The sequence below is a fragment of the Eubalaena glacialis genome, chromosome 5, assembly GCF_028564815.1.
Source record: "Eubalaena glacialis isolate mEubGla1 chromosome 5, mEubGla1.1.hap2.+ XY, whole genome shotgun sequence".
NCBI classification, from domain to species: domain Eukaryota; kingdom Metazoa; phylum Chordata; class Mammalia; order Artiodactyla; family Balaenidae; genus Eubalaena; species Eubalaena glacialis.
Genome location: NC_083720.1, coordinates 109,656,886 through 109,681,399, shown reverse-complemented (window position 1 = coordinate 109,681,399; position 24,514 = coordinate 109,656,886). Strand labels below are relative to the sequence as shown.

The 24,514-nt window shown below is 38.1% G+C and overlaps 1 protein-coding gene across 3 annotated transcripts in view; it reads right to left on the bottom strand.

Moving 5' to 3' along the window:
* KLHL2 (kelch like family member 2) overlaps positions 1-24,514 on the bottom strand; it is a 127,931-nt gene that overhangs the window by 43,475 nt on the left and 59,942 nt on the right. For all 3 annotated transcript variants that reach the window (XM_061191570.1, XM_061191571.1, XM_061191572.1), the window contains one exon: positions 12,432-12,594. In XM_061191570.1, coding sequence (XP_061047553.1) covers positions 12,432-12,594 — 163 coding nt within the window. The remainder of the gene's footprint in view (positions 1-12,431; positions 12,595-24,514) is intronic.

The window sequence follows — 24,514 nt, the reverse complement described above, 5'->3', positions numbered from 1 at the left end:
AAACCCTCACAACTTTGGATTGGTTTGGCCAATACAAGCCTAATACTTGTCACAAAGCTGAGACAAGAAATTCTTCCTTTTTGCTAAATGAATTCTTATTCAGATTACTGTATCTCAGTAAGGTACAGTAAAAATTAGCAGCTACTGCACATTGGTAATAAATATACACACTTTGAAATGTACTTACAAAGCATTACCTAAAATGTAATGCTACAGGACAGAACATCTCAGAGTCTAGTCTGTTTCCTGTACTCTTATCCAGGGTTAGTTCCCAGATCCACAACCTCCTCTCTATCTTCACTACCCTAGTTCTCACTATTACCAACCTCAACTACTCTTTCCAGTCCTCTCACCCACATGTTGACAGATTATTCTGTTTATAGCACAGAGCATGCATTGTGGTATTAGTGATTTGCCTCTACTAGCTTACTCTGGCACTGAGTAAAGCCAACCAGTAATTATACTGGCATTTGATAATCAGTTCCTTCTCTCTCAACAAACCCCATAACTGCAACAGAGCATGATTCCCAGTCGTATGGACTATGCCGTGGATATGCAACATACATTGAACACATATTTGTATGTATATAATGTACATAGGCATTCTTCCTTATATATAAGGAATCTCTTCACTCTGTAGAGCAGTTGAACTTTGTTGTTTGCTTCCCTCCTACAAGTAAGATAAGTGTATCAAGAAATGAGAGATAGTCTCTAAGATCTGTCACACCAGGTCTAAAGGGCTCAGGTCCCTCATCCCAAATGAAGTCAAAATACAAATCCAAAGTTCTGCTTGTTCTGTTTTGTACCCTGTGATAAGGTACAAAGTAGTCTTTATATTTGATTTCTACACAACAACACCTTTTTGATCAAAAGTAAATGCTGCAAGGGGCTCCTATAATTCCTCTATACTCCATCCAGTGCAGAATCTATCTGAGAAGTGAGGTTAAGTGCATGGATACAACAACAGTATTTTAGACCCACAAACAGCTTACCCCTGAGAGACAAAGTGTTTGGGGGAAAATAAAGATATCTCTAGTCTTCATTTTCTTAATTAATAAAATGACAGCATTAGACTAGATAACTGCTAAGGTTCCCAACTAGTGCTAATACTCCATGAGTCTTTCATTCTGAATACTATTAGTCTCTAAGGGGAAAAAAATTCATATATATATCTCCAGCAGTTCCATTAACACAGACAATTTGGTGAAACCTGAAAAGAGCTAACTCACCTCAGCTAGAAAAACTGTCAACAAAGCAGAACAGAGAAATTGCATGTAGTTTGTTAGGACATAAATGAAGACCATAATAAGTTTAAGAATATAAAAATGATTAATTCTTTTAAGAAGTGTCATTTAAGTCAGCTTAAATTCAATCAAGAAGTGGTGTACGGGCTTCCCTGGTGGCGCAGTGGTTGAGAGTCTGCCTGCTAATGCAGAGGACATGGGTTCCAGCCCTGGTCTGGGAAGATCCCACATGCCGCGGAGCAACTAGGCCCGTGAGCCACAACTGCTGAGCCTGCGCATCTGGAGCCTGTGCTCCGCAACAAGAGAGGCCGCAGTGGTGAGAGGCCCGCGCACCACGATGAAGAGTGGCCCCCGCTTGCCGCAACTAGAGAAAGCCCTCGCACAGAAATGAAGACCCAACACAGCCAAAAATAAATAAATAAAAATAAATTAAAAAAAAAAAAAAACGAAGTGGTGTACATCAAATGCTTTCACAGTTCTGCAAAGGAAGAAATCTTCTGTATCAGTAAATTAACATTGCGACAGACCCTCGAATAAGCGGCATCTATTCTTTAGTATGCATACCACAAAGTCAAGGCTGGTGATACCATTATTAGAACCACTCTCTCAAGTTTCCTCCAAGAGGGCAGATTTCAAAATCATGAGCTTATTTTGACAGATGTTTACCCCAAGCAGTGATTCCTAGCCTAAATTACAGAAGGGTGGGCAAATGATTGAAGTAAACTGACTGCAGAAGAAAATGTTATGGGACCAGCTCTCAGAGAGAATAAGGCATAATCTAGATATACCAAATTTGGGTGTGACTTGACTACTACTGGCCTATAAACTCCTTTGAAGCAGTGGTTAAATCGTATTGAGCCTGTCATCACCCACAGCAGTTTGGCACATAAAGAGGGTAGCTCTGAAAGGACTGACCACTGGGTCTAAGCTGAGCAGCCAAGAGATGACTGGGAGAACTGGGACCAGAGAACACACATTTATGAAGAAATACAAGAGCACGAGAAGGCGGGAATATGGTCAGCGCAAAGGTTGAAACCTTGGGAGTTCCAAATACCAACAAGGTTCAACATGCCCTAGAGTTGTGCTCTAAGGTGGCAAATGGGTTATGGAAGGAAGACAGTAGTCTCAAGGAGGCAGGAAGAGGGAGGCTCAAGGGAGACAACAGTATAGATTTTGAAGTTGCTGATGGCAAGAGAAACAAAGTACAGAGGGAAAAGACAATACAGGTGTCAGACGAAGTATGACTGGAGGCCTGGAGTCCTAGAGAGAATGGGCTGCAGAGAGAATGCTGCAGACTGACAGCCAGAAAGTGCAGAACCGAGGACAGTGACAGTGACAGAACAACAGTCTGGAAGTCTACCCTCCTACCCACCTGGTGAGTAGTGAGGGAGTGCCCCTTAAAGAAGTTTGCCCCCAACATGCAGGTATGGGACAAAGCAAAGTTTCATTTAAGACTAAGGGAGAGGGTACACACAAGAAAACAGCTGGGCATATAAAAATGTTTGGTCAGTGTCCAAGCATAGTGGGAAGGCTAAAGTAGGGCACTATGGGGTGCCTGGACAGGCCTAGGATATATAAACAGATAATAGGGTTAAGAGCAAAAAGAGAACAGGAAATAAACTGAAAGCATGTCAGTGACCTGAGGACTTCTTCACAGGTTGCCCTGTTACTGAGGAATGTCAGGTCCCTCAGAGTTTCAGCTAGAGCACTGGTTTGAATATGATACTAAAAATTTCCCCAAAGGTCAGTTAGAACCAATATTAAGCAGCTTCTCAAATTTTTAGTGTGGGGAGTGGTGAGATGTAGGAATGACTAAGAATTGGGAACTTACTGTTTCCCTTAAATTTGTTAGAAATTCTCACAATTCAACCACTGGTAACTTTTGTTTATCAACAGGAAAGGTTGAACAAAATTCATATTTCAAGTTAAAACCTAACTTCCAAAAGAATCTTTTGCTGGAACTATAAAAATACACCTGAAGTCATAAGTTCAGTTTTTATCTCCTCTATATTTTCAGTTCAGCAAAAATGCTCAAAACAAAGGTCTTAATGATTTGGGAAATGAGTAAAACACGAACACCAATCAAAACACAAGTCCATAAACCAGCATTCTCCAAACAAGTCCATACTCTTGGCGTAGGTGTGAAATTTTGCGTTTTTAGGTATAGAGCAAAAATAATTTCACACAGCTTTTCTGCTAAGAAAACAATCACTCAAGAGCATAAGAAAGGCTGATTACAGTACAGAACACCAGGTCTCAACATGAAGGTCATTTTGCCTGACTGGTCTGGTGGCCCTCGGTGGTCCATGGTTTGAGGCTGCTCACGACCCTGGAAAAGCAGAGTGGGCCAGGGGGGAAGGGCTGTGACTGAAGCAATGGGAGGGGGTCACCAGGATGGGCAGTGCAGACTCTCCCCCAGTGCTGAGACCTCCGACCTTCCACACTAGGTTTCCCATATTTTTACTTTTTCTAAAGATGCTGATATATGAAAAATGAACACGAGTTCATAGAAGAGATTCCCATGGACCATTTTAATTTTCATTACACCTGTACAATTTAATTCAATTATAATGAATACGACACAGCTCATTTCCAATCTGCAAGAGAAAGGAATGAAGCAGATCTTCTGCCCAGAAGCTCTGGTGAGTCTTCAGAGGATAAGGAGTGCTCCAGTCTCTTAAGCACAGTCACACCTTGAATCAGGATGTACCCTGAGGTTATGCAACTTTCTTCCCTTTCCCCTCTCTCTCCCTCAGCCCCTCTTTCTCCTCCCTGCTTCTTTCCATGTACGTATGTACTTATGTATTTAATAACTCTTCTATTGCTCCTTATTTCTTCCTTTCCTTCTTTCTTGCCTGTATGTCACACAGCCCACTTATAAGCCAACTGCCTAGGATGGGGGAAAAAAGTTAAGATATTAACTTCTTCTATGGATGGGGGAAAAAAGTTAAGATATTAACTTCTTCTATTGTCACTGTTCCGGGAATACCTTCAGTCTCCTAGATTTATTTATATGCTCAAATTTGAACTTGAAAGTAATTTAGGAGTTTGGGTAAGCCTTCTGGACACATAAAATGTTTGAATTGTAAAAATAAAGGAGGGAAGGACTGAAAAACAATGATTTATTATGGCAGAAAAAGAGAACTCTAGGTATCTTCCTATGTTGACTCCCTACCTCCCCACCTCCTGTTTGCTTAAGATATAAACAACAATCAGATATTTTCACTATGAAGAACAACTATTTTACTTTAGTATTATACTGGATTATTTATTTTAGAAAGTTTGTTGCAACTAGTTATCAATACCCCAAAGTTATGGAAATAGCTTGATTATATGAAGTTGGTCACTGCAATTTTATTTCTTTAAAATTATAAGGATGAAATATGTATATGAAATAATATTACTGAATTGCTTCAAAATAATATTGGAGAGGGCGCTTTCAAGATGGCAGAGGAGTAAGACGTGGATATCACCTTGCTCCCCACAAATACATCAAAACTACATCTACATGTGGAACAACTCCTACAGAACACCTACTGAACGCTGGCAGAAGGCCTCAGACTGGCCAAACGGGTCTTGGTACTCTGGCCCGGTGTCAGGCCTGAGCCTCTGAGGTGGGAGAGCCGAGTTCAGGACATTGGTCCGCCAGAGACCCCCCGGCCCCACATAATATCAAACGACGAGAGCTCTCTCAGAGATCTCCATCTCAACGCTAAGACCCAGCTCCACTCAACGACCACCAAGTTACAGTGCTGGACACCCTATGCCAAACAACTAGCAAAACAGGAACACAACCACACCCATTAGCAGAGAGGCTGCCTAAAATCATAATAAGGTCACAAACACCCCAAAACACACCACCGCACGCAGTCCTGCCCACCAGAAAGACAAGATCCAACCTCATCCACCAGAACACAGGCACCAGTCCCTTCCACCACGAAGCCTACACAACCCACTGAAACAACCTTACCCACTGGGGGCAGACACCAAAAACGACAGGAACTACGACCCTGCAGCCAGCGAAAAGGAGACCCCAAACACAGTAAGTTAAGCAAGATGAGAACACAGAGAAATACACAGCAGATGAAGGAGCAAGGTAAAAACCCACCAGACCAAACAATGAAGAGGAAATATGCAGTCTACCTGGAAAAGAATTCAGAGTAATGATAGTAAAGATGATCCAAAATCTTGCAAATAGAATGGAAAAATACAAGAAACGTTTAACAAGGACCTAGAAGAACTAAAGAGCAAACAGACAATGATGAACAACACAATACATGAAATTAAAAATCCTCTAGAAGGAATCAATAGCAGAATAACTGAGGCAGAGGAAGGCATAAGTGACCTGGAAGATAAAATAGTGGAAATAACTACTGCAGAGCAGAATAAAGAAAAAAGAATGAAAAGAATTGAGGACAATCTCAGAGACCTCTGGGACAACATTAAACGCACCAACAATCGAATTATAGGGGTCCCAGAAGAAGAAGAGAAAAAAAAAAGGGACTGAGAAAATATTTGAAGAGATTATAGTTGAAAACTTCCCTAATATGGGAAAGGAAATAGTCAATCAAGTCCAGGAAGCACAGAGAGTCCCATACAGGATAAATCCAAGAAGAAACACGCCAAGACACATAGTAATCAAACTGACAAAAATTAAAGACAAAGAAAAAATATTAAAAGCAGCAAGGGAAAAGCAACAATTAACATACAAGGGAATCCGCATAAGGTTAACAGCTGATCTTTCAGTGGAAACTCTGCAAGCCAGAAGGGAGTGGCAGGACATATTTAAAGTGATGAAAGGGAAAAACCTTCAACCAACATTACTCTACCCAACAAGGATCTCATTCAGATTCGATGGAGAAACTAAAACCTTTACAGATAAGCAAAAGTTAAGAGAACTCAGCACCACCAAACCAGCTCTACAACAGATGCTAAAGGAACTTCTCTAAGTGGGAAACACAAGAGAAGAAAAGGACCTACAAACACAAACCCAAAACAATTAAGAAAATAGTCATAGGAGCATACATATCAAAAACTACCTTAAACGTGAATGGATTAAATGCTCCAACCAAAAGACACAGGCTTGCTGAATGGATACAAAAACAAGACCCATATATATGCTGTCTACAAGAGACCCACTTCAGACCTAGGGACACATACAGACTGAAAGTGAGAGGATGGAAAAAGATATTCCATGCAAATTAAAATCAAAAGAAAGCTGGAGTAGCAATTCTCTTATCAGACAAAATAGACTTTAAAATAAAGAATGTTACAAGAGACAAAGAAGGACACTACATAATGATCAAAGGATCAATCCAAGAAGAAGATATAACAATTGTAAATATTTATGCACCCCCCCCCATAGGATAACCTCAATATATAAGGTAAATGCTAACAGCCATAAAAGGGGAAATCGACACTTACACAACAATAGTAGTGGACTTTAACACCCCACTTTCACCAATGGACAGATCATCCAAAATGAAAAAACATAAGGAAACAGAAGCTTTAAATGACACATTAAACAAGATGGACTTAAATGATATTTATAGGACATTCCATCCAAAAACAGCAGATTACACTTTCTTCTCAAGTGCTCATGGAACATTCTCCAAGATAGATCATATCTTGGGTCACAAATCAAGCCTTGGTAAATTTAATATAATTGAAATCATATCAAGTATCTTTTCCAACCACAGTGCTCTGAGACTAGATATCAATTACAGGAAAAAATCTGTAAAAAAACAAACACATGGAGGCTAAACAATACACTACTAAATAACCAAGAGATCATTGAAGAAATCAAAGAGGAAATCAAAAATACCTAGAAACAAATGACAATGAAACACAAAACCTACGGGATACAGCAAAAGCACTTCTAAGAGGGAAGTTTATAGCAATACAATCCTACCTCAAGAAACAAGAAAAATCTCAAATAAATAATCTAACCTTACACCTAAAGGAACTAGAGAAAGAAGAACAAACAAAACCCAAAGTTAGCAGAAGGAAAGAAATCATAAAGATCAGAGCAGAAATAAATGAAATAGAAACAAAGAAAACAATAGCAAAGATCAATAAAACTAAAAGCTGGTTCTTTGAGAACATAAACAAAATTGATAAACCTTTAGCCAGGCTCATCAAGAAAAAAAGGGAGAAGACTCAAATCAATAGAATTAGAAATGAAAAAGGAGAAGTAACAACTGACACTACAGAAATACAAAGGATCATGAGAGATTACTACAAGCAACTATATGCCAATAAATTGGACAACCTGGAAGAAATGGACACATTCTTAAAAAGCACAACCTTCTGAGACTGAACTAGGAAGAAATAGAAAATATAAACAGACCAATAACAAGCAATGAAATTGAAACTGTCATTAAAAATCTTCCAACAAACAAAAGCCTAGGACCAGATGGCTTCACAGGCGAATTCTATCAAACACTTAGAGAAGAGCTAACACTCACCCTTCTCAAACTCTTCCAAAATATAGCAGAGGGAGGAACACTCCCAAACTCATTCTAGGGGCCACCATCACCCTGATATGAAAACCAGACAAAGATGCCACAAAAAAAGAAAACTACAGGTCCATATCACTGATGAACATAGATGCAAAAATCCTCAGCAAAATACTAGCAAGCAGAGTCCAACAGCACATTAAAAGGATCATACACCATCACTAAGTGGGGTTTATCCCAGGAACGCAAGGTTTCTTCACTATACACAAATCAAATCAATCAACACCATATTAACAAACTGAAGGAGAAAAACCATATGATCATGTCAAAAGATGCAGAAAAAGCTTTCGACAAATTTCAACACCCATTTACGATAAAAACCCTGCAGAAAGTAGGCATAGAGGGAACCTACCTCAACATAATAAAGGCCATATATGACAAACCCACAGCCAACATCGTTCTCAATGGTGAAAAATTGAAACCATTTCCACTAAGATCAGGAACAAGACAAGGTTGCCCACTCTCACCACTAATATTCAACATAGTTTTGGAAGTTTCAGCCACAGCAATCAGAGAAGAAAAAGAAATAAAAGGAATCCAAATTGGAAAAGAAGAAGTAAAATTGTCACTGTTTGCAGATGACATGATACTATACATAGAGAATCCTAAAGAAGCTACCAGAAAACTACTAGAGCTAATCAATGAATTTGGTAGGGTAGCAAGATATAAAATTAATGCACAGAAATCTCTTGCATTCCTATACACTAATGATGAAAAATCTAAAAGAGAAATTCAGGAAACACTCCCATTTACCACTGGAACAAAAAGAATAAAATACCTAGGAATAAACCTACCTAAGGAGACAAAAGACCTGTATGCAGAAAACTATAAGACACTGATGAAAGGAATTAAAGATGATATAAACAGATGGAGAGATACACCATGTTCTTGGATTGGAAGAATCAACATTGTGAAAATGACTATACTACCCAAAGCAATCTACAGATTCAGTGCAATCCCTATCGAACTACCAAAGACATTTTTCACAGAACTAGAACAAAAAATTTTACAATTTGTATGGAAACACAAAAGACCCCGAATAGCCAAAGCCATCTTGAGAAAGAAAAACGGAGCTGGAGGAATCAGGCTCCCTGACTTCAGACTATACTACAAAGCTACAGTAATCAAGACAATATGGTACTGGCACAAAAACAGAAACATAGATCAATAGAACAGGATAGAAAGGCCAGAGATAAACCCAGGCACATATGGTCACCTTATCTTTGATAAAGGAGGCAAGAATATACAATGGAGAAAAGATAGCCTCTTCAATAAGTGGTGCTGGGAAAACTGGAGAGCTACGTGTGAAAGAATGAAATTAGAACACTCCCTAACACCATACACAAAAATAAATTCAAAATGGATTAAAGACCTAAATGTAAGGCCAGACACTATAAAACTCTTAGAGGAAAACATAGGCAGAACACTCCATGACATAAATCACAGCAAGATCCTTTTTGACCCACCTCCTAGAGAAATGGAAATAAAACCAAAAATAAACAAATGGGACCTAATGAAACTTCAAAGCTTTTGCACAGCAAAGGAAACCATAAACAAGATGAAAAGAGAACCCTCAGAACGGGAGGAAATATTTGCAAATGAAGCGACTGACAAAGGATTAATCTCCAAAATATACAAGCAGCTCATGCAGCTCAATATCAAAACAACAAACAACCCAATCAAAAAATGGGCAGAAGACCTAAATAGACATTTCCTCAAAGAAGATATACATATTGCCAACAAACACATGAAAGGATGCTCAACATCACTAATCATTAGAGAAATGCAAATCAAAACTACAATGAGGTATTACTTCACACCGGTCAGAATGGCCATCATCAAAAAACCTACAAACAATAAATGCTGAAGAGGGTGTGGAGAAAAGGGAACCCTCTTGCCCTGTTGGTGGGAATGTAAATTGATACAGCCATTATGGAGAATGGTATGGAGATTCCTCTAAAAAATAAAAATAGAACTACCATACGACCCAGCAATCCCACTACTGGGCATATACACTGAGAAAACCATAATTCAAAAAGAGGCATGTACCACAATGTTCATTGCAGCTCTATTTACAACAGCCAGGACATGGAAACAACCTAAGTGTCCATCGACAGATGAATGGATAAAGAAGATGTGGCACATATATACAATGGAATATTACTCAGCTATAAAAAGAAATGAAATTGAGTTATTTGTAGTGAGGTGGATGGACCTAGAGACTGTCATACAGAGGAATTAAGTCAGAAAGAGAAAAACAAATACCGTATGCTAACCCATATATATGGAATCTAAAAAAAAAAAAAAAAGGTTCTGAAGAACCTAGGGGAAGGACAGGAATAAAGACGCAGACAAAGAGAATGGACTTGAGGACACAGGAATGGGGAAGGGTAAGCTGGGACGAAGTGAGAGAGTGGCATGGACATATATACACTACCAAATGTAAAATAGATAGCTAGTGGGAAGCAGCTGCCTAGCACAGGGAGATCAGCTCGGTGCTTTGTGTCCACCTAGAGGGGTAGGATAGGGAGGGTGTGAGGGAGACGCAAGAGGGAGGAGATATGGGGGATTTATGTATATGTATAGCTGATTCACTTTGTTATAAGGCAGAAACTAACACACCATTGGAAAGCAATTATACTCCAATAAAGATGTTTAAAAAAATAATAATAATATTGCACAAGAGGATACAAAAATTCATGAAGCTGTAGATGTATGATTTGCATACTTTTTTATATGTTCATTAGACTTTATTAAAAAGTCTACATATAAAAAATAATAACAGAGGAGGAGAAGGTAAGAAGGGTGTAGTTAAAACAAGATTATCCATGAATTGGCAACTCATGGTGAGGTGGGTGGTGAGTCCTATTCTATTTTTGTATGTGTTGCAACTTATCATAATAAAAGATGCTATAAAATGTTACTTTAGAAACTTGAGCAACTTTAAGATTCAGATGACTGGTATAAAAGCAGTATATCTTTTAAATAAGACTTTGATTTAAGGTTTAGTGCATTAAAAATGAAAAATCAAATTTTCTTTGAAATTTTGTTGAAACTGACAATTTTTCCACAAAAAATTCTTGTCATAATTATGAAGGAAGACTCTATAAACTACGATGTATAGGTGTTGTAATTCTGGTGGAAAATTGTTCACATTCTGTCGTACACTACAATAAATTTATGATTGTAAATAAGAGAAAGAAATAATAAAATCTAACTGTCTCCTAAAAACACAGTCAATGAGTTGGTTCTGATATGAGTGAAACTAACAGTTCTAGTATATCATGGGAACTATGTATGGACATGTTTTGCATTAATTCTATTTTATTCATTCCCTCTCTATCTCTTAAGATTCAGTAATATTTATCAAGTACCGTGAGACAACCAGCAGCCCGAGAAAGATATATTAAATACAGATTACATATTATATGCATTCCCCAACTTACAGAAGGGTTATGTTCTACAAGTTTATCTGTAAATAAGCATTTTGGAACTCGTATCACATTTTCCCACTGAAACAATTTTATAAAAGGTAGTTAGGTCAATCAGGCCACCCCACAGAAATCTATAAAGCTCAAACTCACTGGACCTATTATATTTTACTGCAGCGCTGTGGGCTTTTTTTTTTTTCCAACTAACCACTTTGTACGACTATTTCTTTGATAAATGCAATAGGGATTCTAGGAATACTTCTCCTGTCAGAGGCTCTGTGTATACATGCACACACACCCCTTACCTGGGTCTATGTGCCAAAATGTTCCTTAGTTATCAGAGTATGCAGAGTGGAGCAGAGTTTAGATGAGGGGCTCTTGCATTTGAAGCCTGCAGGAAGTTGGGGTTCTAGAGCTTACTAAGGGGCAGTAGTCTTGGGAGGTTCTATGGTAACTGTTCCTACTGGGTGTCACAGATATAGGGCAGAGATGGGGGATTATAACTTCCACCAGGTTTATCTTCTAGAAAATCGTTTTTTAAAAAATTAGACACTTCCTAATAATCACTTTTAATATGAATTTTTTAAATGTTTATAAACTCAGAGCAAAATAAATTATAGGTTACTTTTGTGTACTTCAGCTACATCCTAAGCTATAACAATAATCTCTTCTCCCCGACTGGACAGACACAGGCCTCCCTCCACCCACCACAGGGAGAGGATGCCAGCAGGAGGTCCTGGAAACAAGTGTTTACTCTAAGGAGAGGGCTGCCTCTATTTGGGATCAACTTTTCTACCCCACTCAAAGGCAACTAGATTTCTTTGCTTTGAATATTTTTATGCCACAAAATGTTTTCTTGGATACAAGAAAAAGGTGTAAAAAGCCACAGAGATAAAATGACTTAATTTCATATGTAAACACTTTCTTATATGCCTATTAATTTGATAATTTGAAAGAAAAATACATAGGGATTCAATATTTACATAAAACTACCTATCCTATTATTTAGGCCTAATACCACATACAGTTTCTTCTTTTTTCTTTTAAATTCAGAACTCCATGAACATGCTTCAATTATGCAGTGCTACCATACCATTGTAAGATTGTAAATGTATTTTTATAAAGTCCAGGTCCAGAAATATGACACAACTTTCCAGATTCACTATAGAATCATATCAGAAATCAAGAGTTCCAGATTCTGCCCTGTCTCAAACTCAGCCGAGGTTTATTCCACTTGCCTGCATAGGTGTTGGCCTTGTTCAGGAGGTCCGTGCATGCGTGCATATCAGCGAAAGCCCGGATTCCTAAGCAGTTGACAGGGTGAAGCTGAGATTCCAAAAATTCACAGCAAGTCTTCTTCACATCCTGTAACTGTAACAGACCAGCTGCTGGGAGAAGTACCTATAACACACAAGTAAGCATGGTTAGGCAACTGGCTAGAAAAAGTTTCACTGTTCACTGTGTCTATAGAGGGCTTAGGGGTCCAGCCACAGCTCAAGATCTGCATCCAGACCCTAGCATCCCATACAAGAGTAATGTAACAATTATTTGCAAAAAGGGTGAGGCCTCCTTCCATTCCCCATAATTTCTATGGAATCTTTCAAAGATCTCTTCTTGGTCACAAGAATATAAGAGATATCAGATCACATTAGATTAATGATTCTTTTCATAAGCAGAAACAAAATGTTCCTTTAAATTTTAAAAACATAAATTATTAGGCTGTTAGGGGGTGCTATGGTTCAGTGAAAATGGTTTTCTTCCCTTAGTTCAAGTAGTCATGAGCTTCAGTGATTTGTGGGGAAGGGGTGAGCACAGAGTAATATATGCCACAACAAAGCCTCATTCTGTTTTTCCACTGTCTCTGAGTAACACCACAAACTGCTTTCCTTAGGGGGACAGAACAATTTAAAACTCAACAGTCTAACTACAATCAAACAGTTTCTCTTAAATGTAATATATGTGCTAAAAAAACCCATAAAGAGTAATTGCCTAATAATAACTTTTTAATTTGTATTTTTATTTCAATAACTCCAAGAGATTTTGTATTAATTAGGTTATTCTTTGGGATTTAACCAGTATCTTTACTAGAAATACTACATCTAACACTACAACTGCTTTTCAAATAGGTCAATGATGGAAACATTCTTCCTTGTAAGTGAATTAGTATGATGCTATGTAAAGGACCATATTTGAAAATCAAATTGGAAAACTTCTTTAAAAAAACTTCATAAAACTTCATAAAAAAGAAGTTTGCAAGTCCTTCTATAAAAGCCAAAGGAAAAAAAAAACTATCAGAATAGTCAATTTAAGAAAAGGTCACATTGGCATATTAGCGTAAAAAATAAATAAGATCTAAGTTCCTTCAGGAACTGACTTTCATATATGCCAAGCTGCAGCCCAAAGAGAAAAAGAGAAAAGAGATAGTAGTTTTGAATATCCTTTACAATTTTCCTAAATGTATGTAGTAAGTCCTAAATGCGGAAGAGAAAGAGTGCATTCGTATCTTTCTGTAACACAACTACTCTTATTTTCTTAAAGGAACCACAGCAGCTTTAACTCTCAGATCAAAAGGCTGTGGGCCCGCATGTACACAATCAAATGGTTATGAAGCAAGGACTAAGAGGACAACTCTTTGTGTTTTAGTCCAACTCCACCAACTAATATTAGTTTTCTCTGAAAACAAGGAAACAGTATCTGGTGATAATGTCTTTTCCTTCTAAATTTAAGAAAAATAAAGTGTAAATAATTCTGTTTATAGCTGAATCTTTTGTATAATATATATAGTGTGTTTCATTATGTTATGGGAATGAATCTCCATGGAAGGCTTTAGTTGCTGACAATTTGCAAGTTGGAGTTTTTCTACACTGGTATAATTGTGCTCTGAAGTAACGTAAAGTACATTCCAAGATGCTTAACTGTGCAGCCATTTAATTCAGCAAATACATATAGTTAAGTGGTCTTCAGCGTAAGATTCAATCTCTGTGAAATTTGCACAAATATCAATAGTAATGATCACCCACCTAATCAGCATTTTCCCAGAGACAACAAAGTATAATACAGTAGTACTCAAATTGCTTCGTAATACAGAAAGACAGGGATCCTTGAGGGGGAAAGCAGCCAAGCAGAAGCAGGTTCACTCACGCATTGTTGGTGGGTGTGTACACTGGTTCAACCTCCATGAAGAGCAATTTGTCTACTTAATCAAAATTACAAATGCACATATCCTCCAACCCAGCAATTTAACCTACAGATACACTAACATATGCACAAAAGCTCACACACACAAGACATTCATTGGAGCATTATTGTGGGTAATAGCAGAAGTTAGAAAAAAGCCTAAATGTCCACCGTAAGGAGACTGGTTAAACACTGGTGATCATCCATTCGATGGAACACTGCAACCATTCAAAAGAATGAGGAAACTATATGAATGGGAAAATTTCCAAGATATATTCTTAGGGAAAAAAATCAGCAATTGGTTCATACTATGCTGACATACACATACACACCCATATTTATATACACATCCATCTAAAAAAGCAGCTATAGCAGACTTTAAAAAATTTATTTTGCTTCCTTGACTTCAACTTCATCACTACCAAGTCTAGACCTACCCTATCAGGAGACTGAAACTCATAAAACTGTAGAATCCCAGATCTGGAAAGGATATGGCAAGTTATGTAGGCCAGAGATATAAAAGTTATTTTAATTGTAGGCCACATGGCTAGAGATTCACATATAATTTTTTATTGATGGCAATGATGGGTCAAGTGGTTCCATGCCTGGCAAACATGTATTAAGTACACCTTAAATGCTAGTAACATGTGTAAAATGTATTTATTTATATTTTCCTTTTATCAGTAAATCCTTCAAAAATGCCTCAGTTTTATGATGTAATTTTACTAGGATTAAACTTCAACAGCTCATAATTATTAAATAATTATATACAGCTTCAAAAACAATTAATAATTGGCCCAGGCTTACTAACATGATGAAAACAGGAAAGCAGCTGGGACCACACCAAATGCCCAGATTACTCTATGTATCAGACAACCAGCTAAAAAACCAACCAAACAAAACATGCTCAAATTACAGATGAACCATATCCCACAATCAGAAGCAAACAGCTTGCGGCCTATGAGCTAGATGCCTTGGGATCAAATCAAATCAAACCTCCTGATTTGTCTGATGAAGAAACCAAATCCTAGAGAGGCCAAAAGATCTGACCAAGTTGCACAGAGCTAGTGATATAAAATTCACCAACTCTTTGGTCTATTGTTCTTTCCACTACCTTGAGCCCCATCTGTAGATGCAGAATGGAAGTGCTTGTCTAATTTCTAAATCTGCAATGTTGCTCTTTTCAGAAGAGTAATAAAGACGAAAATCACTTCAACCGAATTCATGCAGTTGCTTCTGTTTACTGACTAATCACTGTGTCGGGCACTGTCTTAAGCACTTGACAGGCAACAACACCTCATTACCCCCATTAGACACAACGAATACAGAGGCTGGGAGAAGCTGGTAACTTGCCCAAGGTCACACACCTGGATGGGATAGCTTGAATCTGCTAGGAGAGCGGTATTAACCAAAGCGGGTATAATGCTTTTAGATAGCACAGACGAACATTCTCATGTTAATAGTTGGGAATACATCTTTAAAGTTACTGTCTATTTATTTCAATAAAATAAATTCTTAAGTAAATTTAAGCAAAAACTGAGTCATTAAGTATTTAATAGTATGAGCACTACAGAATATAGCAAATCATGAAGGTGGCACACAAATTACTGATTTGGGAGATCATATTTAGTATCCTAATCTTTCAATATCTGATATCATTCTGGCTTCTGTGGTTTTTACATATCGCTGAAAAGGAAGATATGCTTTTTAATCTGGGGTGATCATAATCCCATGGCTTATTTTCTACAAAGTGGATTAACTGTACAGTTAGTAACAAATGTGGGAAACACCTATATTGTGAAGAGGTGGTTTCTTAATGTGCTATTCAGGTCACAAATATATCTTGGGCATTATAATTAAGAGATCTGAAGAATAAATTTAAGTCTCTAAAACTAATTTTCCTGAGCCCTCTAAAGAAGCAGTTGAATAGTGCTGCTTCATATATGAAATGGAAGTATATATATATATATATATATATTTTTTTTTTTTTAAAAGGATAGCTTTATTACTTTGCCAGGCAAAGGGGGACACAGCAGGCTCCTGCCTCAAAAAACTATGTGTCCCAACCCAGGAGGATTTGATAAGGCATTTTATAACAATACTTCCCAAGGGAGGGGCTGCTGACAAGATTACGGTGTGTGCAGGGTCTCAGGTCCTTGGTCTCCTAATCTTTTTTTTTTTTTAATTTTTTAATTTAATTTAATTTATTTTTTTATACAGCAGGTTCTTATTAGTCATCAATTTTATACACATCAGTGTATACATGTCAATGCCAATCGCCCAATTCATCACACCACCACCAACACCCCCCCGCGGCTTTCCCCACTTGGTGTCCATAAGTTTGTTCTCTACATCTGTGTCTCAATTTCTGCCCTGCAAACTGGTTCATCTGTACCATTTTTCTAGGTTCCACATATATGCGTTAATACACGATATTTGTTTTTCCCTTTCTGACTTACTGCACTCTGTATGACAGTCTCTAGATCCATCCACGTCTCTACAAATGAACCAATTTCATTCCTCTTTATGGCTGAGTAATATTCCATTGTATATATGTACCACATCTTCTTTATCCATTCGTCTGTTGATGGGCATTTAGGTTGCTTCCATAACCTGGCTATTGTAAATAGTGCTGCAATGAACATTGGGGTGCATGTGTCTTTTTGAATTATGGTTTTCTCTGGGTATATGCCCAATAGTGGGATTGCTGGATCATATGGTAATTCTATTTTTAGTTTCTTGAGGAACCTGCATAATGTTCTCCGTACTGGCTGTATCAATTTACATTCCCACCAACAGTGCAAGAGGGTTCCCTTTTCTCCACACCCTCTCCAGCATTTGTTGTTTGTACATTTTCTGATGATGCCCATTCTAACTGGTGTGAGGTGATACCTCACTGTAGTTTTGATTTGCATTTCTCTAATAATTAGTGATGTTGAGCAGCTTTTCATGTGCTTCTTGGCCATCTGTATGTCTTCATTGGAGAAATGTCTATTTAGGTCTTCTGCCCGTTTTTGGATTGGGTTGTTTGTTTTTTTAATATTGAGCTGCATGAGCTGTTTATATATTTTGGAGATTAAAACTTTGTCCATTGATTCATTTCCGAATATTTTCTCTCATTCTGAGGGTTGTCTTTTTGTCTAGTTTATGGTTTCCTTTGCTGTGCAAAAGCTTTGAAGTTTCATTAGGTCCCACTTGTTTATTTTTGTTTTTATTTCCATTACTCTAGGAGATGGATCAAAAAAGATCTTGCTGTGCTTTATGTCAAAGAGTGTTCTTCCTATGTTCTCCTCTAAGAGTTTTATAGTGTCCGGTCTTACATTTAGGTCTCTAATCCATTTTGACTTTATTTTTGTGTATGGTGTTAGGGAGTGCTCTAATTTCATTCTTTTACATGTAGCTGTCCAGTTTTCCCAGCACCACTTATTGAAGAGACTGTCTTTTCTCCATTGTATATCCTTGCCTCCTTTGTAATAGATTAGTTGACCATAGGTGAGTGGGTTTATCTCTGGGCTTTCTATCCTGTTCCATTGATCTATATCTCTGTTTTTGTGCCAGTACCATATTGTCTTGATTACTGTAGCTTTGTAGTATAGTCTGAAGTCAGGGAGTCTGATTCCTCCAGCTCTGTTTTTTTCCCTCAAGACTGCTTTGGCTATTTGGGGTCTTTTGTGTCTCCATACAAATTTTAAGATTTTTTGTTCTAGTTCTGTAAAAAATGCCATTGGTAATTTGATAGGGATTGCATTGAATCTGTAGATTGCTTTGAGTAGTATAGTCATTTTCACAATATTGATTCTTCCACTCCAAGAACATGGTATATCTCTCCATCTGTTGGTATCATCTTTAATTTCTTTCATCAGTGTCTTATAGTTTTCTGCATACAGGTCTTTTGTCTCCTTAGGTAGGTTTATTCCTAGGTATTTTATTCTTTTTGTTGCAATGGTAAATGGGAGTGTTTCCTTAATTTCTCTTCCAGATTTTTCATCATCAGTGTATAGGAACACAAGAGATTTCTGGGCATTAACTCTGTATCCTGCAACTTTACCAAATTCATTGATTAGCTCTAGCAGTTTTCTGGTGGCATCTTTAGGATTCTCCATGTATAGTATCATGTCGTCTGCAAACAGTGACAGTTTCACTTCTTCTTTTCCAATTTATATTCCTTTTATTTCTTTATCTTCTCTGACTGCCGCGGCTAGGACTTCCAAAACTATGTTGAATAATAGTGGTGAGAGCGGACATCCTTGTCTTGTTCTTGATCTTAGAGGAAATGCTTTCAGTTTTTCACCATTGAGAATGATGTTTGCTGTGGGTCTGTCATATATGACCTTTATTATGCTGAGGTAGGCTCCCTCTATGCCCACTTTCTGGAGAGTTTTTATCATAAATGGGTGTTGAATTTTGTCAAAAGCTTTTTCTGCATCTATTGAGATGATCATATGGTTTTTATTCTTCAATTTCTTAATATGGTATATCACATTGATTGATTTGCGTACACTGAAGAATCCTTGCATCCCTGGGATAAATCCCACTTGATCATGGTGTATGATCCTTTAATGTGTTGTTGGATTCTGTTTGCTAGTATTTTGTTGAGGATTTTTGCATCTATATTCGTCAGTGATATTGGCCTGTAATTTTATTTTCTTGTAGTATCTTTGTCTGGTTTTGGTATCAGGGTGATGGTGGCCTCATAGAATGAGTTTGGGAGTGTTCCTTCCTCTGCAATTTTCTGGAAGAGTTTGAGAAGGATGGGTGTTAGCCCTTCTCTAAATGTTTGATAGAATTCACCTGTGAAGCCATCTGGTCCTGGACTTTTGTTTGTTGGAAGATTTTTAATCACAGTTTCAATTTCATTACTTGTGATTGGTCTGTTCATATTTTCTATTTCTTCCTGGTTCAGTCTTGGAAGGTTATACCTTTCTAAGAAGTTGTCCATTTCTTCCAGGTTGTCCATTTTATTGGCATAGAGTTGCTTGTAGTAGTCTCTTAGGATGCTTTGTGTTTCTGCAGTGTCTGTTGTAACTTCTCTGTTTTCATTTCTCATTTTATTGATTTGAGTCCTCTCCCTCTTTTTCTTGATGAGTCTGGCTAATGGTTTATCAATTTTGTTTATCTTCTCAAAGAACCAGCTTTCAGTTTTATTGATCTTTGTTATTGTTTTCTTTGTTTTTATTTCATTTATTTCTGCTCTGATCTTTATGATTTCTTTCCTTCTGCTAACTTTGGGTTTTGTTTGTTCTTCTTTCTCTAGTTCCTTTAGGTGTAAGGTTAGATTTTTTGTTTGAGATTTTTCTTGTTTCTTGAGGTAGGTTTGTATAGCTATAAACTTCCCTCTTAGAACTGCTTTTGCTGCATCCCATAGGTTTTGGATCATCGTGTTTTCACTGTCATTTGTCCTTAGGTATTTTTTGATTTCCTCTTTGATTTCTTCAGTGATCTCTTGGTTATTTAGTAACGAACTGTTTGGCCTCCATGTGTTTGTGTTTTTTACATTTTTTTCCCCTGTAATTCACTTCTAATCTCATAGCGTTGTGGTCAGAAAAGATGCTTGATATGATTTCAATTTTCTTAAATTTACTGAGGATTGATTTGTGACCCAAGATGTGATCTATCCTGGAGGATGTTCCATGCGCACTTGAGAAGAAAGTGTAATCTGCTGTTTTTGGATGGAATGTCCTATAAATATCAATTAAATCTATCTGGTCTATTGTGTCATTTAAAGCTTCTGTTTCCTTATTAATTTTCGCTTTGGATGATCTGTCCATTGGTGTAAGTGAGGTGTTAAAGTCCCCCACTATTATTGTGTTACTGTCGATTTCCTCTTTTATAGCTGTTAGCAGTTGCCTTATGTATTGAGGTGCTCCTATGTTGGGTGCATATAGATTTATAATTGTTATATCTTCTTCTTGGATTGATCCCCTTGATCATTATGTAGTGTCCTTCCTTTTCTCTTGTAACATTCTTTATTTTAAAGTCTATTTTATCTGATATGAGTATTGCTACTCCAGCTTTCTTTTGATTTTAATTTGCATGGAATATCTTTTTCCATCCTCTCACTTTCAGTCTGTATGTGTCCCTAGGTCTGAAGTGGGTCTCTTGTAGACAGCATATATATGGGTCTTGTTTTTGTATACATTCAGCAAGCCTGTGTCTTTTGGTTGGAGCATTTAATCCATCCACGTTTAAGGTAATTTTTGATATGTATGCTCCTATGACTATTTTCTTAATTTTTTTGGGTTCGTGTTTGTAGGTCCTTTTCTTCTCTTGTGTTTCCTACTTAGAGAAGTTCCTTTAGCATCTGTTGTAGAGCTGGTTTGGTGGTGCGGAATTCTCTTAGGTTTTGCTTGTCTGTAAAGCTTTTGATTTCTCCATCGAATCTGAATGAGATCCTTGCCCGGTAGAGTAATTTTGGTTGTACGTTCTTCCCTTTCATCACTTTAAGTATATCTTGCCACTCCCTTCTGGCTTGTAGAGTTTCTACTGAGAAATCTGCTGTTAACCTTATGGGAGTTCCCCTGTACGTTACTTGTTGTTTTTCCCTTGCTGCTTTCAATAATTTTTCTTTGTCTTTAATTTTTGCCAATTTGATTACTATGTGTCTCGGTGTGTTTCTCCTTGGGTTTATCCTGTATGGGACTCACTGAGCTTCCTGGACTTAGGTGGCTATTTCCTTTCCCATGTTAGGGAAGTTTTCGACTATAATCTCTTCAAATATTTTATCTGGTCCTTTCTCTCTCTCTTCTCCTTCTGGGACCCTTATAATGCGAATGTTGGTTCGTTTAATGTTGTCCGAGAGGTCTCTTAGGCTGTCTTCATTTCTTTTCATTCTTTTTTCTTTATTCTGTTCCGCAGCAGTGAATTCCACCATTCTGTCTTCCAGGTCACTTATCCGTTCTTCTGCCTCAGTTATTCTGCTATTGATTCCTTCTAGTGTATTTTTCATTTCAGTTATTGTATTGTTCATCTCTGTTTGTTTGTTCTTTAATTCTTCTAGGTCTTTGTTACACATTTCTTGCACCTTCTCGATCTTTGCCTCCATTCTTTCTCCGAGGTCCTGCATCATCTTCACTATCATTATTCTGAATTCTTTTTCTGGAAGGTTGCCTATCTCCACTTCATTTAGTTTTTTTTCTAGGGTTTTAACTTGTTCCTTCATCTGGTGCATAGCCCTTTGCCTTTTCATCTTGTCTATCTTTCTGTGAATCCGGTTTTTGTTCCACAGGCTGCAGGATTGTAGTTCTTCTTGCTTCTGCTGTCTGCCCTCTGGTGGATGAGGCTATCTAAGAGGCTTGTGCAAGTTTCCTGATGGGAGGGACTGGTGGTGGGTACAGATGACTGCTGCTCTGGTGGGCAGAGTTCAGTAAACTTTAATCCGCTTGACTGCTGATGGGTGCGGCTGGGTTCACTCCTTGTTGGTTGTTTGGCTTGAGGCAACCCAACACTGGAGCCTACCTGGGCTCTTTGGTGGGGCTAATGGCAGACTCTGGGAGGGCTCACGCCAAAGAGTACTTCCCAGAAGTTCTGCTGACAGTGTCCTTGTCCCCACGGTGAGCCACAGTCAACCCCCGCCTCTGCAGGAGAGCCTCCAACACTAGCAGGTAGGTCTGGTTCAGTCTCCCCCAGGGTCACTGCTCCTTCCCCTGGGTCCTGATGCACACACTACTTTGTGTGTGCCCTCCAAGAGTGGAGTCTCTGTTTCCCCCAGTCCTGTAGAAGTCCTGCAATCAAATCCCACTAGGCTTCAAAGTCTGATTCTCTATGAATTCCTCCTCCCGTTGCCGGACCCCCAGGTTGGGAAGCCTGACGTGGGGCTCAGAACCTTCACTCTTGTGGGTGGACTTCTGTGGTATAAGTGTTCTCCAGGTTGTGAGTCACCCACCCAACAGTTATGGGATTTGATTTTACTGTGACTGTGCCACTCCTACCGTCTTATTGTGGCTTCTCCTTTGTCTTTGGATGTGGGGTATCTTTTTTGATGAGTTCCAGTGTCTTCCTGTCGATGACTGTCCAGCAGCTAGTTGTGAATCTGGTGTTCTCACAAGAGGGAGTGAGAGCACGTCCTTCTACTCCGCCATCTTGGTTCAGGTCGAAATGGAAGCATATTGATACAATAAACCTTCATAGCCACAAAGCACTGTGATCTAATGGAAAATTTCCATTTGTTTCCTTTTCAATATGCTTCACTAGTATTAACTCTGAGATTGATTTTAAAAATCCTAAGGCACTCTAAGATCCTGAAGTGTACTCCAAAATGTCAAAGAAAAAGCAATTATATTGGCAATATAGTCTGAATGTTAATGATATATTCTAAGAATCTAAAAGTGATTAATTCCCATACAGTGTATATATTGAGAGAGGACCACATTCCAAAAGCTAAAACATCTCTCTTGGGTATGCCAAGCCCTAAGAAAAAATGTAAAGTAGGCAGTTTGTCTTGGGGCTGGCCCTCACCACTCCTTCCTACAGACTCCTCCTACGTTTCCCCCTGAGTTCTATTCTATCAACCCTGATGCTCTCCACTCAGACCCTGGTGCTCTCACCAGGGTCTCAGTTCCTGCAGGTCACTACTAACAGCATTGCTCCATTTCATTTGCTTTGTAACACTCAGCACTGTCAGAATCAATCTTTACGTATCTGCTCCCACATTGACTCGCTCTATCCCTGCAAAAGAACATATACTCTGAGACAGTAGTCACATCTGTTCTACCCTCTGTTGTATCCTCAGGTAGCAGCAGAATATATAGGTGCTTAATAAATAAATCAACCTGAAGGTAAATTAATTTGTTACTCTGGTGGGTATTTGTATTTTAAGAGATACAATTTTGGATGTCTTTTGACCCAGAAATACTATTCTAAAATGTATATGGGACACTTGTGTCCTACTGCAAATCCTCTCAGTCCCACCTCTTGTTCAAGCTACCACTGCAACAACCAAGTGCAAGTAGGACTTGATCACCTTTGTGAAGATGTAACTTAACAGTGCCTCACCCCAACCCCTACCATACCTGTCTTTGGCTGCCTACTGGGGGGGCACTTAGGGACCCACACGTGCACAACCTGGAAGCACAGGGGAAACAATGCTTGTGGGACCACCTTGGACCAGTGGAGAATCGTTCAAAGGAAGACGACAGACAAACGCTTCCCCATTTTCTTCCCCAAGCAGATAGCTCTGAGACACATTTCATAAGGCTCCTCAAAAGGTCCTGGTGAAAATAAACATGTCACATTTATATCTATACCACATTTTGAAATGGCTTTCCCTCCTTTTCAATTCAAATTCCCCATTTACTCACTGTCACTCTCTTGGATCACTTTCTAAATAAACTAACTGCCCAAAAGCTTTGCTTTCGGGGGAACCCCAGTCTATTATACTACATATGGAACAAACTGTGAATGTGGATATATTTAGTTATAATATTAATTACAGTGCTGTTTATAATATTGAAAATTGAAAAGAACTTACATGTCCAATAACAATGGGTAGATTATGCAAATTCTATATTATCAATAAAATTGAATACTTTGTAAGCACAGATGTCCCTCAGTTTCCACTGGGGACTGGTTTCAGGACCCTCCAAGGATACCAAAATCCACAGATGCTCAAGTCCCTTACATAAAATGGTGTAGTATTTGCGTATAACCTACACATATCCTCCCATATACGTCAAATCATCTATAGATTAATTATAATAACTAATACAATGTAAATGTTATGTAAATAGTTGTAAATACAATTTAAATGCTATGTGAATAGTTACCAGCACACAGCTTTTTGGAACTTCCTGGAATTTTTTTATTTTAATATTTTTAACCTCTGGTTGGTTGAATCCGCACATGTGGAACCTGAAGATATGGAGGGCCCACTGAATTAAAAGAGATATAGTAGATAAATAGTTAATGACTAGGAAGAATGTTCCTAATATATTTAGTATAAAAAGCTAATTTCTAAACAGTCCCCTTTTTTGTAAGCACACATACACATAAACTCAGAGACAGTACTAGAGGAATATTCCACAATTGTTAATGGGGATGTTATCTCTGGTTAACAGTGGTATGGAGGCTTTCTATTTTCTTCTTTTTACTTGTATTTTCTAAATTTTCAATCACGAATATGCACCATTTAAATGGTCACATATTATTC